Source organism: Vollenhovia emeryi, unplaced genomic scaffold, assembly GCF_000949405.1.
Source record: "Vollenhovia emeryi isolate VEMERY1.0 unplaced genomic scaffold, V.emery_V1.0 DF939155.1, whole genome shotgun sequence".
Lineage (NCBI taxonomy): Eukaryota > Metazoa > Arthropoda > Insecta > Hymenoptera > Formicidae > Vollenhovia > Vollenhovia emeryi.
The window spans coordinates 1,770,708-1,785,807 of record NW_011967211.1 but is presented as its reverse complement, the minus strand read 5'-3'; the positions used below and the strand labels follow the sequence as shown (position 1 = coordinate 1,785,807).

The following is a 15,100-nucleotide window of genomic DNA, read 5'->3' as shown; positions in this document are numbered from 1 at the left end:
ATGGAACTTGCGGTAAGCCGCGAGATATCAACTTCGAATGTTTCTCGAGATTTAACAGAGGTTGCCGGCGAAGCTCAAGTATATCCACGATGAGCGCTAATTATTCTCCGCAAGATCACACTTCGGATTACAAGCGAAACGAACGGCAGGAAATGCTAGTCGCCCCACCGTTAGACTTATCGTTTAAAAAGGCCACCACCGTGGACGGTACATGGATTGAATGTCATTTCTTAATTTATTATTTTGCGAGTTTTGATGGTGCACATAAGTAATTTTCTATTGCAATTGACGTATCACAATATTACGCGCGCTGCATAGCCTCGTTACGCGGTCACGGAAAAGTGTATCTCTTTGCTTTACCTCTCACAGAATTGATGGAGAAACGTGCGCAAGTAATACGCACTGGAAAAGCTCCAGTGAGAACGCTCAAGGACCGTTATATAACCAGCACATTGTGGCTGAGCAACAATCTGCTGAGCTCGATGGAAGGTCTCGCACGTCTCGTGGACAGAGTTCTCGATGAACCCGCGTATCTCAGTTGGTTGGATTTGTCTTTCAACGAGATAAACCAAGTTGACAAAGACATAGAGAAGTTTACAAACTTGAAAATTCTCTACTTGCACGGCAATAAAATCGCAAATATCGCGGACATTGTAAAGCTCAGGAAGCTACAAAATCTCAGGTCGCTGACGTTACATGGTAATCCGATTGAAGACGTTCCTTGCTACAGGGGTTACATCGTACATCTTCTCCCACAGTTGCTCGTCTTGGACTTTTCGCCAGTAATTGCTGCTGAAAAGAAAAAGGCGCTGCCCGTAGGATTTTTCAAGATGATACAACCTGGGATACGAATATAAAACTTTATTTTTCTATCATTGCGTATTGTTGGTATTCACACATTCCCTCGATATTTTCATCTTCGCACTTTGCTTCTAACATTGTACCACGTTACTTACGGTTATTTGAGGTATGGTGGCTTCACAAAATATGACAGCATAATCAAATTAATATTCTGAGAACGATACATATCTGATTATTGAAATTTAATCTTATAGTAAATAATGTTAAGCAATTATCATAAAATTACTATTGTAATTTCTAGAAGTGGAATCATAAACACTGTTGTATACACACACAAGTGCTGCTTTACATCATTCCTACTAAATATTTTTTTTAGATTTGTCAGTCATTATAAAAATTTAGAAAAGTATACGATATTACATATTTAAAATTATATCGTTGTTCTTTTCCAAACAGATTTTTAAAAACTGACGAAAATGCTTTTACCCGTTAAGCTCAGTATTTAAAAAAAAACACATTTATCGGCCTCATAATATTAAAAAATTACATACTTGTAAACAATAAAAATGTTAAAACGCTTGCGAGAATGTAACGTGTAATATTGGTATGTGAAACTCCGAAATCAAAGTAATCTCGGAAAACGGAGTATTAATTTTGAAATAAGCGAAAGGAAATAGACCTCGCTGTATATTACAAATTGATTACAATCGTAAATAAATTCATATCTCCTAACATAATGTAACACTTCTAGAAATATGTCGGTACTTAGTGTAGTCGTCTGCTACGCTTACTACGGTGTTTGCTCGATTTCTCCAAATCTCTGTCCCGTGAGCGACTTCGCGATCTATAACTACGCGATCTTCGTGACGACTTGTGGCTACCTGATCGTCTTCGTTGTGTCTTTTTGGATTTACTGGACCTACTATGACTGTGACTTCGAGATCTACTTCTGCTATGCCTTTTTCGCTTACTGGAATACTTTGTTTCTTCGCATCGCGATGGGGAAGTACTTGGAGATTTTGAGCGCCTGAAATACATGAAATAGTATTTGAGAATATACGCGTTGACGAGAAATTTCTTCTATTCATAAACTTTTATGATGTAAAGATCAATGTAAAATTTTGCAAGCAATAATGACCACATTGATTTCCACAAGTCAAATTAGACAATGTAATGCACAAGAGCTATCGTAATTTGTGACTATATGAAATAAATACACTACTAAAGATTGACATAATTATCTTAGTGCTCTACATCTTTAATTAAAAATAATCAAACGTTGTAATAGTTTTATACATGTGCGCGTTTATCCTCATTTGTTATTTCAAGGCCTGTGTCCACGATGCTAGAACTTGGACAAAGTTCTAACATTTAGATGCAGGCCTTTATATTCGTGTCAAGACATTATCGTACCTAGGCGACTTTGTTCTTTCGGGAGCTGCATGAGTGCCACTGCGACTGATGAATCCCCCCCAGGCATTGTGATGTTTTGGCAACGGTGGGCTTGGGGTATGCCCGTCAATGTCTCCGCCGCGCGCTTTAGTTCTTGCCTCTTCATACTGACGTCGCAATTCTTCGACGCGTTTCTCCAACTGTTCAGGTCTTACGCGAAGCCGTGAATAAAGACGCAATATACGTCGACACACGTCTCTGATTGCCGACTCGCTGACTCCAAACAGCGAGAACCAAGCGGGTTGTGTGGGTAGAGGCAGCTGCAACTGACGAGCGGCCAAATAAACGCACGCGCACGCCACTGTCTCTGGCTGATAACGCAAGAACACGTCGGAGCGCAACGAGTCATTCATATAGTTCCAACTTTGCTGCATCAGCGTGCGATTCTTCTCATATCCCAACACTTGCAGATACATTACAATGATTTTGTGAGGATGTTTTACATGAACGCAGAAACCCAGTTCTTTCAGCACTCTCCTCTCCGACTTAATCACCTGATTCTTCAAAGCTACATAATTCTGATCGAGAATCACGGGTTGTATCGCTCTGAAACAAATTGTGCAGATGAGTTTTAGTTCTAATTCTTTTTCTACTTTTCGAGCATTTTCATATTAGCTTGTATGCCTAAAAATACCCTTAATAATAAGAGAGGCAACTTACTTTTGGCTGGATACTTGTTTTATATGATTAAAGACGTTGATTACATCCCTGATGCGCCTAGGTGCTTCCTCGATCTTGCTAGCTAAGCAGATGCAACCCATCGCAGTAGTCTCCATATTGTGTCTAACTAAAGACTTGCTATAGTAAAACCGTTGGAATATTACTTGCCCCGTAGCCATTGCAACCTGCGAAAATGAAAAAAAGACGAAAACAACGATTAGATTGTACTCTTTTATAACATAATTTTTGACGTATCGACAATATTTAACCCTTTATGGACACAAGTAGAGAGATTTCTGTCGGCGCACTTGGATTTTGCTGTGCAACACATGTCGACTTACATCCAGCACATTGTCACTCTCATTTGTCTACATTAGCCACTCTGCAAATCGAGACTCTGGAAAGTACATACAACTTGAGCTGTTTTTGTCAGTTTTGTACTAAGCAAACGATTGTACAATTGTAAATTCTGTCCGCAAAGGGTTAAAGCCTTAGGATTAACCGCAATAGCAAATAACTTTTTAACATATAAGAAATTTCAATAACGTAGTCATCAGATATACTTTTAGACAGAATTGCTTTAACGCTTAAACATCTTATCGGAAAGAAAAGAAAATTCTACGTACAAGTATCTATTTCCGTAGGACTTTTTGTAGGATTTAGCAAAGCTTACAATTCAACTACCTCTTTTAATCCCATATATTGTTTCGATAATGCCAAATTTTGGCAACGTTTTACCCAATCGATATTAACGCATGTAAACTACAAGTGGAAATTTGCAACAATACGAATTGAGAAAAATTAAGTAGAGTGATAGCGTATACAATCCAAACAAAATGAAACGCGCAAAACTGGGATAACGGTTAATGCATAGACACGTGAAAGTATACTACACTTAAAGATTTCTAGACTAGTCTAGAAACATTGTGGTTAGGATTTAAATTAGACTCGGACTCGAATCATATTGGCGCGGCAAGACCCACCTGAGGTAATTTTAACAGAATCCCGGCCGTTTGTATGAGTTCGCATCCCAATATCCGCAGGTCCGTTTCAGTTTCCGCGTCAAGACCATCCGAATGCGACGGGGTGGAGTTGAGCTTGTCCTCGGGCAGGAGACAGTTTTGCAACGACAATACGATCTTGCCGTAGGGCTTCGCATTCGGCGCATTTGACGCGTTTGTGCCCTTCGTCGTGGGCGCCGTTGAATTCTCCTTCGCATTCATCTTGGAAACGCTTAATTAATTCACAGACAGAGATATTAATTCACAAACAGCTCGTACAAATTCGCAACATCAGATAACCTGCACAGTGATGGAAGGAGTACCTTAGGGTGACAGTAGGCAATGGTCGGCAACAGTGATCCTAGTTCGTAGGAATTCAGGCGCATGCGCAGTAGCGTTAGCTTCAACAGCCGCTCGATAGCGTATACGTTCTTTTTAACTTATAAGTACACCAACTGGGATCCACAGAGATATCTGTGCTGGGATCACTGGTCGACAATGCCGATCGCCGTCATCGCCGAAGCCGTTGAGCCCGAAGAAAAGAAAGATGGATACCGTATGCAAGTGTGACAACTTCGGAATGTTTCTGTGTTAAAAAAACACAACTTTTGCGACCCACGAATCTATATTCGCGTTTTAAGATTGGTATTTGAAATGAGAAAAGTTTTAGCCAATGACGTATTCGTTCTAAAGTTGGCACATGTTTTCACGCGAGTCAAGTAGGGAACGCGCAGTCTATATATACTATGTCTATGCCTATAGCTTACAGCTATATTTTTTTAAAATGAAAGTTAATTTCTAAATCTTTATATGCTTTCAAGTTTGAAAATATAGCTGTTGGAAAGCATGAACGCAGGTAAAGTAGCAGTTAAAAAATATAAAAAGCAAGATAAATATGTGTCCGACACATGCACAGGAACCACGCGTAACGTCGTTTTTTCGGAGAACGACATATTTGGTGTAAAGACAAAGTAAATTTGTGATAAATCTAACATAACGATATTTTTTAATGACTTTACAATCGTGATGGCACTAGAAAAATATTATGTTTATCTAACAATTTAAGATTGCTTTATGTATGGAACTGCCAGTAACATGAATAGCTAATTTACGGTGCATTACTTAACTGTTATAAAGATTCGAGAGAAATAGAAAAAAATGCTTTAGAAGAAATTTATTCGGAAATAGATGCAACATAAATTGTATACAAGAATTGTACAAAGTAATACACGATAAAATATAATGTGAACTGGTTGAATGTTCGTATATCAATTTCTTTTCTTCAGATTTGTCAAATGACAATACGCTTCACATTTGTCACATGATAATACGTAGAACGAGAAATAAAAATCACGTTTCTGTTTTGTTGACGTAAGTCGGAGAACAAATTTACAGTAGGAACGTAATTCAATTGTAATGAGCTCACAACACTCTGAATGCTCATGTCAGTGTTTTATGTTCAGGTGTATGGTCATAGAAAGGTTGTTGGACGTTTTAGAAAAAGTTTTCGGAATTCGCATGTATTGCATAGATATTGGTACATATCATTCCTTTGCTCTAATAATGCATTACTGCACATATCTATGAGGAAAAGCTATAATCTCTCGCATAGACTGTATTTCCGAAATTTAGCATAAAACGTCGGACAACCTCTCTGACCACGACTGTACGTGATCGTCGTGTATTTCATTTTATATTTATTTTCATTATATACGATTTTACTTTCTTCAAAATTAATACTTAAACACAGGAAAACGCACTCAATTAACTTCCGATTTATAAAATAACAGAAATCTTGAGGCAAGAACTTTGTCCCGCTCTCTTGCTATTTTATAATAATTATAAATATATACAATTCCGAAATAATACAATAATTAATATAATACAAACGCATTGCGCGCGATCGCATAACGTATGCAACAATTATTATACAACGTGTCGATATTACGCAAGTTAATACATGAAACATAACATAAAAAATTAAGTTAGACTAACAATACAGCACTTGACTGAACTATTCATTCTTTTCGAAGAATATTGTTCTGATTTGTATACATGTATATATATATAGAACAGTATTCGCATCATGTATTATAATCTTTATCTCCAGTTTAGTGCGACATACATTATGTAATAAAATATATAGCTATAGATAGTTGAGATAAAAATAAAAGCTTGATACATTAAAATATAATTTTTTGTTAACAATTCGCAATTCTATGAAAAAATCCTGTGAATATTCCTCCTTCATAAATTTGCTTCATATACGGTGTTTATGTAAGAACAATATAAAATGTGTCGTTTAAAAAATTGTAGTTTTATAAATATTTTTCAATTATTTTCAACTTTTAAATGTCTGTTTTTCGGATTCAAATCTACATTCTGAGATCAGAATCCGATGATGCTAAGTATAAAATGGAAGATCAAAAATACTTGAAATTTGCAATTTTCTAACACTTGATATGAACTAATAAAGTTTTATTACACAAGAAACTTGTGCGACATATATATTGTATAGATGACTTTGAATTTATAATAAGGAAAATTCGAAAGATTGGATGCGAATACGGTTTGCAATTTGCTTGGACTACCTTTGGCTTTTCGTTACTTTCTCTATACAATTGTAAACAGTCACTTACAGTCGAATCTCCACATTCCTAATATCTCCCCGTATTCTTAGTATCTTTTTACGCATAATTTTATTTACTATTTCACATTTGCTTTATCTGTATTCATATGTCATCATACATGCAATTGTTCGTGCAGACCAAGAGACCCAAAAATTTCATTCTTTGCATATGCCATTAGAACAAGATCCGAAAGAAAATGTTAAGAATACAGAGAGTTTGGTCCCGACATGTTAAGAATACAGAGATTGGACTGTACATTATTATTAGATAATTCGTTTTAGAGGATCCAAATGTAATAGCAAATTCCGAAAGCATTGGCTCTTCAAATATGCAAGATACAACTCATTTGCGGGATGAGCCATTTCAACTGATCAATTATGGTATTGATTAAAACATGTTTTTTTTATATGCATAATTCTCAGATTAAAACAATAGCGTTCTTCCAGAATATTATAAGTTTCTTTTCAAACTAGCGATGTCTGTATAGATCATTTCATATAGATTATTTCAATGTGTGAGATTACTTTTAAAAATTTGAAAAAATAAGATTTTCGGTCTACTGCTCTTTACACTACATATGTATTTTTATAATATGCGTATATAGTATAACGTAATGTTGTTTTCGTCTGTAAGTTTCTCTCCTCGCACTGCGCGAATTGTAGTAACTGTGTACATCTCATTGTCAGTTAAAAATAATTTCGTGCATCTCTCCATTTGCATGGCAGTGTCTCAGAGTTTATCCGTGCTCGGCTTGCCACACATTTTTCTCACCACTGTTTTCCGTGTGTATAACGAGACACAATTAGGTACGATTCAGTTAAATCTTTAGTCTACAATCGATCAAGATGAACAAAACAAAATCCTCATCAAAGTTGTAAAATCCTGTGTCGAGTTGTCATGTAAATATTAAATATTACGTAGACATATCGTTTTTGAAATGTCATAAGTTTCATTATTACGATCGCTCGCAATTGCCTTGGATACTGTCTCATTCTCACGAAGAAATCATTACCGATTCTCCTTCTTCTCGTTACCGATGGTCTTCCGATCGATTTTCTCCGTCTTGGATCCTTCGGTGAATGTCTCGCTCTTTATCGTGGCATTCAAACTTTTAAGAAAGTTTCCCAGATGTTGGGCAGCTATGGGATTTTTCGCCCATTCGGTTGAAGGAAAAACTGCTAGCAAACTTTTTTGCACAGAAGTCAATTGTTTCGCGATTTCATTCGGATCCGATTTCTTGGGCGACTTATTCTTGTTGCCATTAGCGGTCGAATTGTCGACGGTGGTGTTATCTGGATTCACTGTTGATTCCGAGGCCTTTGCCGTGTCCGGCGACGTCTGGGCGTCCGTCGGGCATGGCATTTCCCGATCAGTTAAGGTTGAGCCTTTACTCGTGCTCAAATTCTCTACTGTGATCGAACTGGAATCCGGACTATCCGGCGATTTGCTGCACATTACCTCGGAGCTGGTGCTCTTCGTCTGACCAGGCGTCGCGTTGTTACCTCTATTCGAATCGTTGCTATTCATGTTAGTATCACTGTTGTTAGCACCAACCTCATTCCTTGCATTTATGCCACCATTGCTAGGAGGTGGTGGTGTTGAAGCCGTCGATGATACAATATTAGGACTCATTGCCTCGCGATGCTGTTGCTGTTGCTCCTGCTGCTGCTGTTGTTGTTGTTGTGGTGGTTGTTGTTGCTGCTGCTGCTGCTGCTGCACTGAATTATCAGTATTGACAGTTTCGTTCCTGGACTCGGCACTCGAATTCCTAATTGTCTCATTTGTGGCTTGATCGTTATTCTTTGCGCATTCGTTTCGTGATAAGAATCCATTATTTGTACTTTCGACACTCGAGGAGTATCTCTTTTGGACACGAGAAGCTTCATTCGTGGGTTCGAGTGTTTCGTTGTTACGAAAAGCTAGAGGTTTATTCGTGTCAACCGAGACTGATCGGCCGACACAATTGTTTATGGATTTTTCGGCGGGTGGCTTGTTAATGGGAACCGCTAAGGATGCTACGGAAGATCTCGCCGGCTTAATGGGTGCGCACTGAGCGGCCAGATGACTTCTCGGCGGTACACTGCTAATAGTGGAATTAATGTTGTCACCGCTTCCAATTGCTCTACTTTCCACAGCGGATCGCGGTTGTGTCAATCTCAACCGCGTCGTGTCCATCTGCTGAAACTGTTGAAGATTCGGCGCCTGTTGAAGAGCGTAAATAGGCAGACTTGGGAAGATAGAGGAGAGATCCGAGCTCGATCGGTTGATACTACCGAAAGACGGCGCGTAGACAGGCGTGCGCGATGACGATGGTGGCAAGGGACAATCGTTGACGCGATGAGCGGCGGGTGTCAGAGAGCCCGGTGGTGTGCGGTAATATCTATGACCACTCATGAGCGTAACCACTTGACCTTGGTCGGAGATACCTCCCGGTGGTTGCATATTATCTCTGTCTGCTGTAACTTTATTAGTCTTATTAAGTTTCGGCACCGGCTGTGGAATTCTCAGAGGATGTATGTCCATCTTTCTGTTGCCTCCGCTCAGGTCCAGAATGTCCCTGGATGATTCGTGTTCTTTTTTCCGTTTGACGGCTAGTGTTGTACGTTGACTCGCCGCCTCCCCACGATCGGTCGTCAATGTGGTCGTCGTCGTCGTCGCCGCCGTCGAAGCTGCTGTCGTTATTGGCTTAGCTTTCGGCGGAGGAGTTGGCATTCTAATCTGCCCGGTCTTCAGAGCTTTCAACACGCGTGGATCGACTGAACGGTCATTCAATGTGATGCTGGGATTTACTTTGCCCGACGTAGTCTTTCGGCTATTGTCGACAGACTCGTTAGATTCGACCAATTGTCCGGAAGATCCCGAAGATTTAGGCGAAGTCAGCGTTATGCTCAAACTCGCCGGAATATTTAAACCGTAGCCGTCCACTAGCAGATCTCTAGTATCGTTCGAGAGCAATGGACCAGTCGATGCTTTCACGTTATTCGCGTTACTTACGTTATTGGATATGCGGCTCGATCCGGCATCGTGATCTGTTACCATGGTGATTGCTCTGCTTACAGGAACATGCTCTGTGGCATTAAAAGAGGTACGCGGTGATAGCTTATTAGCAGCGGAATTATATGAAGAATTTTGTTTCTTGTTCATTTGATGTTTTTGTCCAACCTGCGATATTTTTCGACGCTTCAAATCAGCAATCGGCACACCTGGAGGACACTTTCTTTTGACCGCTCCAGCTGGAACAATCGGTGGATCGCTGGAGAAGGTGTACACGTCTGTTTTAATAGCACGATTGCTGCTGTTTGGACTCGTTCCTGAATTACTCGCACGTCCATCCGCGTCGTCGGTTTTGTGTGTGTACGTTCGCGAGTTGGTAGGCACTCCGGCAACACGTTTTGTACTCACGTTTGTCGTGGTGGTTCTATTATTCACGTTTGAGCCGGTATTTTCTATGTTATTCTTCTTCTTGACCTCAACAGGATCTTTCTTAGGAGACTCCTCCATTTTCGGTATCGCATTATTCTTTTGAAAAGATTTAGCGGTGCTCGTTGCAATGCTAATGTCTCGAACGGGAGACTTCAATTTGCTATCATCCGGCAATGACGGTTCTCTAGCGGTCAACTGAAAACCTTGTAGGAATTGCTTTTTGTCCTGTTGCTCCGCCGGTTTTTTCAATGCGGTTCTCGGCATTGTAATACTGGTAGTGGGAGAGGTTTTCTCAGATGTCGGAGATCGATCCATGAAGGTTACTTTACGCCGTTGCTTCTCCTGTTTATTCGGCAATGGCGTACTCGTCGTCGTAAGTTTGTCCTTGTCTTGGTGTTGCAATTGCTGCGTCATTAATGCACTCGATGGCTGTGGCGTATTTTTCTCTATTTGGACGCCGGGACGCAGTAAAATATTGCTGATGACTTTTGGTTTTTTTGAGTTATTATTCTGCGGTGGCGAACACTGCTTCAACGTTAGCTTTACACCATTAGAATTCACAACACTAAACTCGGGATTAGGACTCGTGGGACTCTTAACGTCTGTTACGGTAGCAGCGGGCGGACTTTTCAACACTTCGTATCTTCCGTCCGGATTCTTCAGTATCTTAATAGGGCTTTTTATCTGCTTATTCGAATCGCTACATGTCGTCGAGAGGGATGTGTTTGTTCCTGATGAGGGAGATGCTTTCGTTGCTGATGAGGGAGATGTTTTCGTTGCTGTTGAGGGAGATGCAGTCGTTGTTGATGAGGGAGAAGTAATTGTTACCGTTGTGGTCAACGCTTTTGTGACACTTGGTGTCGTTAACGTTGATGATATTGCGGGTGTGGTCGTGGTCGACGTCGTCGTCGTCGTCGACGTCATCATTGTCGTGGTCGTGGTCGTCGTCGTCGTCGTCGTCGTCGTCGTCGTCATCATCGTCGTCGTCGTAGTCGTCGTCGTCGTCGGTGTAGTTTCATTTTTGGAGACTGTTGTTTGCTTGCGATTTACAGGCGAAATTATCTTGTTATTGGTAATCTTCTTTGAATCTTTTGCCGGTACTGTTGTCTCAATATTGTCGTTCGCAGGCTTAATCGTTAATTTAGAAGCTTCTATATTGTTAACAGGTTTATTCTCTACGTTACTGTCATTCCGCGCCTCATTCGGTGGTACACAGTCCCGAGCTCCGAGTCCTGGAGTCGATGGTCTTTGATGCGACGGTGCTTCGAGTCTTTGTTCCTCTTGTGCCACGCGATAGAAAAACCTCATCGGTGCAATCTGCACAAAAAATTTAATTAAATAATATAAAAGTTCCTTTCTATATAAAGAAAATATATTAATTATAGAATATATTTGTAATAGATACGTGCTGCAGGAATATAAATCTAGCTTATAACGCTTGTTGTTACATTGACGAAATTTATGTACTATATTTGAGAACGAGTTATTGATGATACAAACCCTTTTCCACGCATAAATATAAGCGACGTCCATAAGAGTCCAGTTTTCGGGAAGTGTCGCGCGTCGATGACAAATCTCGATCGAGTATCTCGTCATGTCAACGCTATATTTCATCGCTATAAATTTCTTGAGGTGTGCCACAGTTACCAGAGCTGGACATTGCAAATACCTTCTGTTAGCGATATTGCCGTTGTAATTACTGTTACTATCGTTAGTACTGTTGGCATTGTTCGAGTTGCTTGTATCCATGTCGTTGTTACTCAATACGGACAATGCATCTGCTCCCGGCGGCAAGTACTCCAAACTCAAACTCACTACATCCTCTGGATTAAATATTAAACGTCCGCTTACATCCTCGCCGCGCTGTTCCAGCGTTGCCGAGCTTGCTAATTATTTGAAAATTAAGATTTAATATTTACAATGTCGTTTTATTAATTACGAATATCATGTCGAGATATACGCAAACTGCCCTGGAACGACTAATTACCGTGTTCGGGATGCTTCTTGTAAAATTCTCTCCTTTTCAGCATTTCCTTATGGTATAACCCGGGCACCAATTTATACACGACCTCTTGTAACGTCTTGTCAGCTCTGCAAAGAGATCGCAATCTCAATTAATCTTCAATAATAATCCAATCGTCTGTTATTACTTAAAATTAAAAATGCATATAACCGATATAAAAAGTTGTATAAATACATACTTAATATTTGGCTTCGCCTTGTTGATTGTATGTTTGCATGTCGGGCAATGCGCTGCATTATTGAGATACTTGACGATGCAGCTTCTACAAACTGAATGACAAGATATTATTCAACGCTGTTGATCCAATAGAGAAATTTCAACTACTTAAATCTAGATTTTACTTACAGGAGTGTAAACACTCTACTACGGTTGTGGCATCTATAAGGTAGCCCCTGCATAGTAGACAGATTAGATGTGGATTGATACTACGCAAGAGTGTCCTATTGCTGATACCAGCCATGTCTCCCTTGTTTTGCAAATAAACAGCAAAACACCAAATCTGCAAAGAGAAATCATTGCACGCAACGTGTTAATTCTAGACTTAAAGACACAGCGTTTAATTATTTGGATCATGTTTTGCCACGTGAACACAAATTTCTTAATATTGTGTATTGTATCGTATGTTAAGAGAAAATAACGCGCCCGTCGATAGTCAATAAAAATTGTGACTGCAAAAGATTTCTTCGTCTGCCGTATCGCACGTAATTACACGTGAAGGAAAAAAAGGAAAAAAAGAATGTAATATAAAATAAATAGGAAAGTACATGGAGCAGAATTACATACACAATATTCTGTCGAGAGATCGATAAAGTACAAAGTGTGCAACATCGCGTCGAAACGAGTGAAAACGGCGAGAAACATGGTTGTCTCGTTGGCGTCGTCGAAATCTTTGCTCCGAAAGTGTTGGAAATGTCCCCAACAGCTGTGCTCGCGACTCAAATTTTGATAGAGAAGTGCCAGCGATCTATCATTATGCCTAGCTGAATTTCCCAAAGGTTCCTCAGGTGGCTCAGGTAGCTACCATCCCGTTGTTACCCGCCGATCCCCTCCCCTCAGGCCTCAGGCCGCAGGCCGCTCGCGGCTCAAGCCTGTCCGTGTATACGGGTACGCGCGTTCCCTATTCCCGTCTCTCTTCAGAATCATCCTTTCCATTTTTCCGCTCGCCCGGCGGCGCACGGCTAAACCGCCAAACGTCCCTCGCAACGTGCTGTACATTTGCGTGTGTGCACGCCCGTCGAATGTATACCTCACGGTATTGATCGAATATCGCGGTATTTTGCGGCCCGACGATAAGCTCGACTCACCTAGTTATCGCATAACATTCGTTGCTTATATACGCCAACAATTTCGAGAGAGTTTTACATCTCTCCTTGCTCCTCTCGTCTCTTTCGACCGCGTACAGACACACAAGTCGCACCGCAAGCTATACGTACTACCGAGTACCGAACTGACAAGCGCGTCATCGTAAACGCGAGCACGTGTGTCGCCAAACAGAACGGATTCCGCCATTTACATCGGGACACGTCTTTTTCTTCTAACGTTGTGGCGTTCGATATCTCCATCTATTTCTCCATTTCCATTTATGGAAAAAAAAAACCCCAACTGAATCTAATAGCGAACTCGGTTGCTTGCACTAGTGCGCACTAACACTTGTTTACAGTCAATTTTTATATTTAAGGATCATCTTAAATACCTCTTGAAATACTTTTTAAGCCTCATCTACAACGTGCTCTCTGCGTCTGGAAACGTTCTACTTTCTAGCCAATGAATACGTTTAAGAAATTTGTGCAAGCTGATAAATTGTATAATCGTACAGTGTTGACCAATTTTTGAAGCCTTTTCATTTGTTTATATAAAATAGAATGTTTCCAGACGCAGACAGCACATTGTAGATTAGGCTTCAGTAAAATGATCAATACAGATTGGAACATGTATTTACGACAATCTTGAACATAAGAATCGGCTATAAACAAGTCTTAACGCGCACTCGGTGCGCACTAGTGCAAGCAACCGAATTCGCTACAAGAGGAAATTCCTCGCAGAATCAAAGGAGCGAAAAAGACTTGTGAGCATCCTATTGCGGATAATAAGCTACGATCGAAGGACGCGGAAGTTTACGGAAGCGAAGAGTAGCAAAGAGAGCAAGACGCGTAAGGAGTTGTTCGGAAAGAAGGAGGAATAATTCCATTTATACGACGTTTATCCTGGTTTATCCCATCGTTAGTTGCCCGAATTTACTACGCTCCCCCGAGTCCTCGAGCGTGCCTTGGGTATTATCGCGCGTTCCGCAATGTCTAGTACTACGTCTATTTATACCGAGCTGCCCCGAGAGAAGAGGAGTGAAATTCTCACCGCGGCAAACGAAACGCGGGAGTGCGAAAACGCGGGACTCCGAATACTATCTCAGACGTTAATAACGCGTCATGATTCACGATGCGGCTAGCAACGCAGAGAGAGAGAGAGAGCATTTGTAGTTTCCGCATTTTGTAAATAGGCACACGATTATCTTTACAAATTAATTGTATAGACGCTGTCTAAGCCGAGAGGCATCGTTCGAGGATTACAGAATCTCTCGCATTTTTTTTCCTCGCTTGTCGACGCCACCTTGTCGCAATAAAGCACAGTTGAGTCTCGGCGACTACCTCGCGAAATTCGCCACGTTCGCGTAACACGATGAACGAAGACCGCTGATACGTACAAAAAGACACACGTGCCTCGGAAATTAGCACGTGCCTACGAGCGTCTCCGTGCGTGCGACGCGGCGCGGCGCGGCGCACAAAAAAAAAACGAACGCGGCAAAGCGCACGCTGAAGACTGCCTTTGTGCTGCAATTCTTCTCGGAGCATTGGATAATGTTCAAAGTAACGACGCGCCTGCTTGTTCTTTTCTATCTGTCCCGTGACACTGCCCTAACGAGTGATGAATTCTCTCGAGCCGCGTCTTTGCGCCTTCTCAGATCGGACTCTTATCGGAACGAGCATTTCAGGTTTCATACTTTCGACGCTCTTATCAACGCCACGCGGCAATGCTCCGAATGAAGGAGGAAAAACGAATTCACGAAAGTAACGAGCAATTCGCAGCTTTGACTCCCGAGCGATGGGAGAAACGAC

The 15,100-nt window shown here is 40.9% G+C and overlaps 3 protein-coding genes across 5 annotated transcripts in view; 1 reads left to right on the top strand and 2 right to left on the bottom strand.

The window, feature by feature from the left end:
- Positions 1-54: 54 nt before the first annotated feature.
- On the top strand, positions 55-1,314 carry LOC105565163 (leucine-rich repeat-containing protein 51-like). 2 transcript variants are annotated; one of them, XM_012018143.1, is made up of 2 exons: positions 55-207; positions 370-1,314. In XM_012018143.1, the coding sequence occupies exons 1-2, from the start codon at positions 90-92 to the stop codon at positions 855-857; spliced, it is 606 nt and encodes a 201-aa protein (XP_011873533.1). In that variant the 5' UTR covers positions 55-89; the 3' UTR covers positions 858-1,314. The 2 variants fall into 2 exon arrangements, with proteins under 2 accessions (XP_011873533.1, XP_011873534.1); XM_012018144.1 differs by lacking the exon at positions 55-207 and adding an exon at positions 208-268.
- Positions 847-4,464, bottom strand: LOC105565164 (cyclin-L1). The gene is made up of 5 exons (XM_012018145.1): positions 4,238-4,464; positions 3,897-4,146; positions 2,914-3,098; positions 2,215-2,799; positions 847-1,828 (listed from the first exon to the last, which is right to left on the bottom strand). The coding sequence occupies exons 2-5, from the start codon at positions 4,134-4,136 to the stop codon at positions 1,567-1,569; spliced, it is 1,272 nt and encodes a 423-aa protein (XP_011873535.1). The 5' UTR covers positions 4,137-4,146; positions 4,238-4,464; the 3' UTR covers positions 847-1,566.
- Positions 4,465-5,073: 609 nt separating this feature from the next.
- Positions 5,074-15,100, bottom strand: part of LOC105565159 (protein suppressor 2 of zeste-like) — a 12,973-nt gene continuing 2,946 nt past the window's right edge. The window contains exons 1-6 of one of the 2 annotated variants that reach the window (XM_012018136.1): positions 13,295-13,670; positions 12,336-12,489; positions 12,169-12,259; positions 11,955-12,058; positions 11,468-11,853; positions 5,074-11,284 (exon numbers count right to left, since the gene is read on the bottom strand). In XM_012018136.1, coding sequence (XP_011873526.1) covers positions 7,553-11,284; positions 11,468-11,853; positions 11,955-12,058; positions 12,169-12,259; positions 12,336-12,450 — 4,428 coding nt within the window. In that variant the 5' untranslated portion in view covers positions 12,451-12,489; positions 13,295-13,670 and the 3' untranslated portion in view covers positions 5,074-7,552. Of the gene's footprint in view, positions 11,285-11,467; positions 11,854-11,954; positions 12,059-12,168; positions 12,260-12,335; positions 12,490-13,294; positions 13,671-15,100 lie in introns of those variants that run through there. The other variant, XM_012018135.1, reaches the window with a different exon arrangement.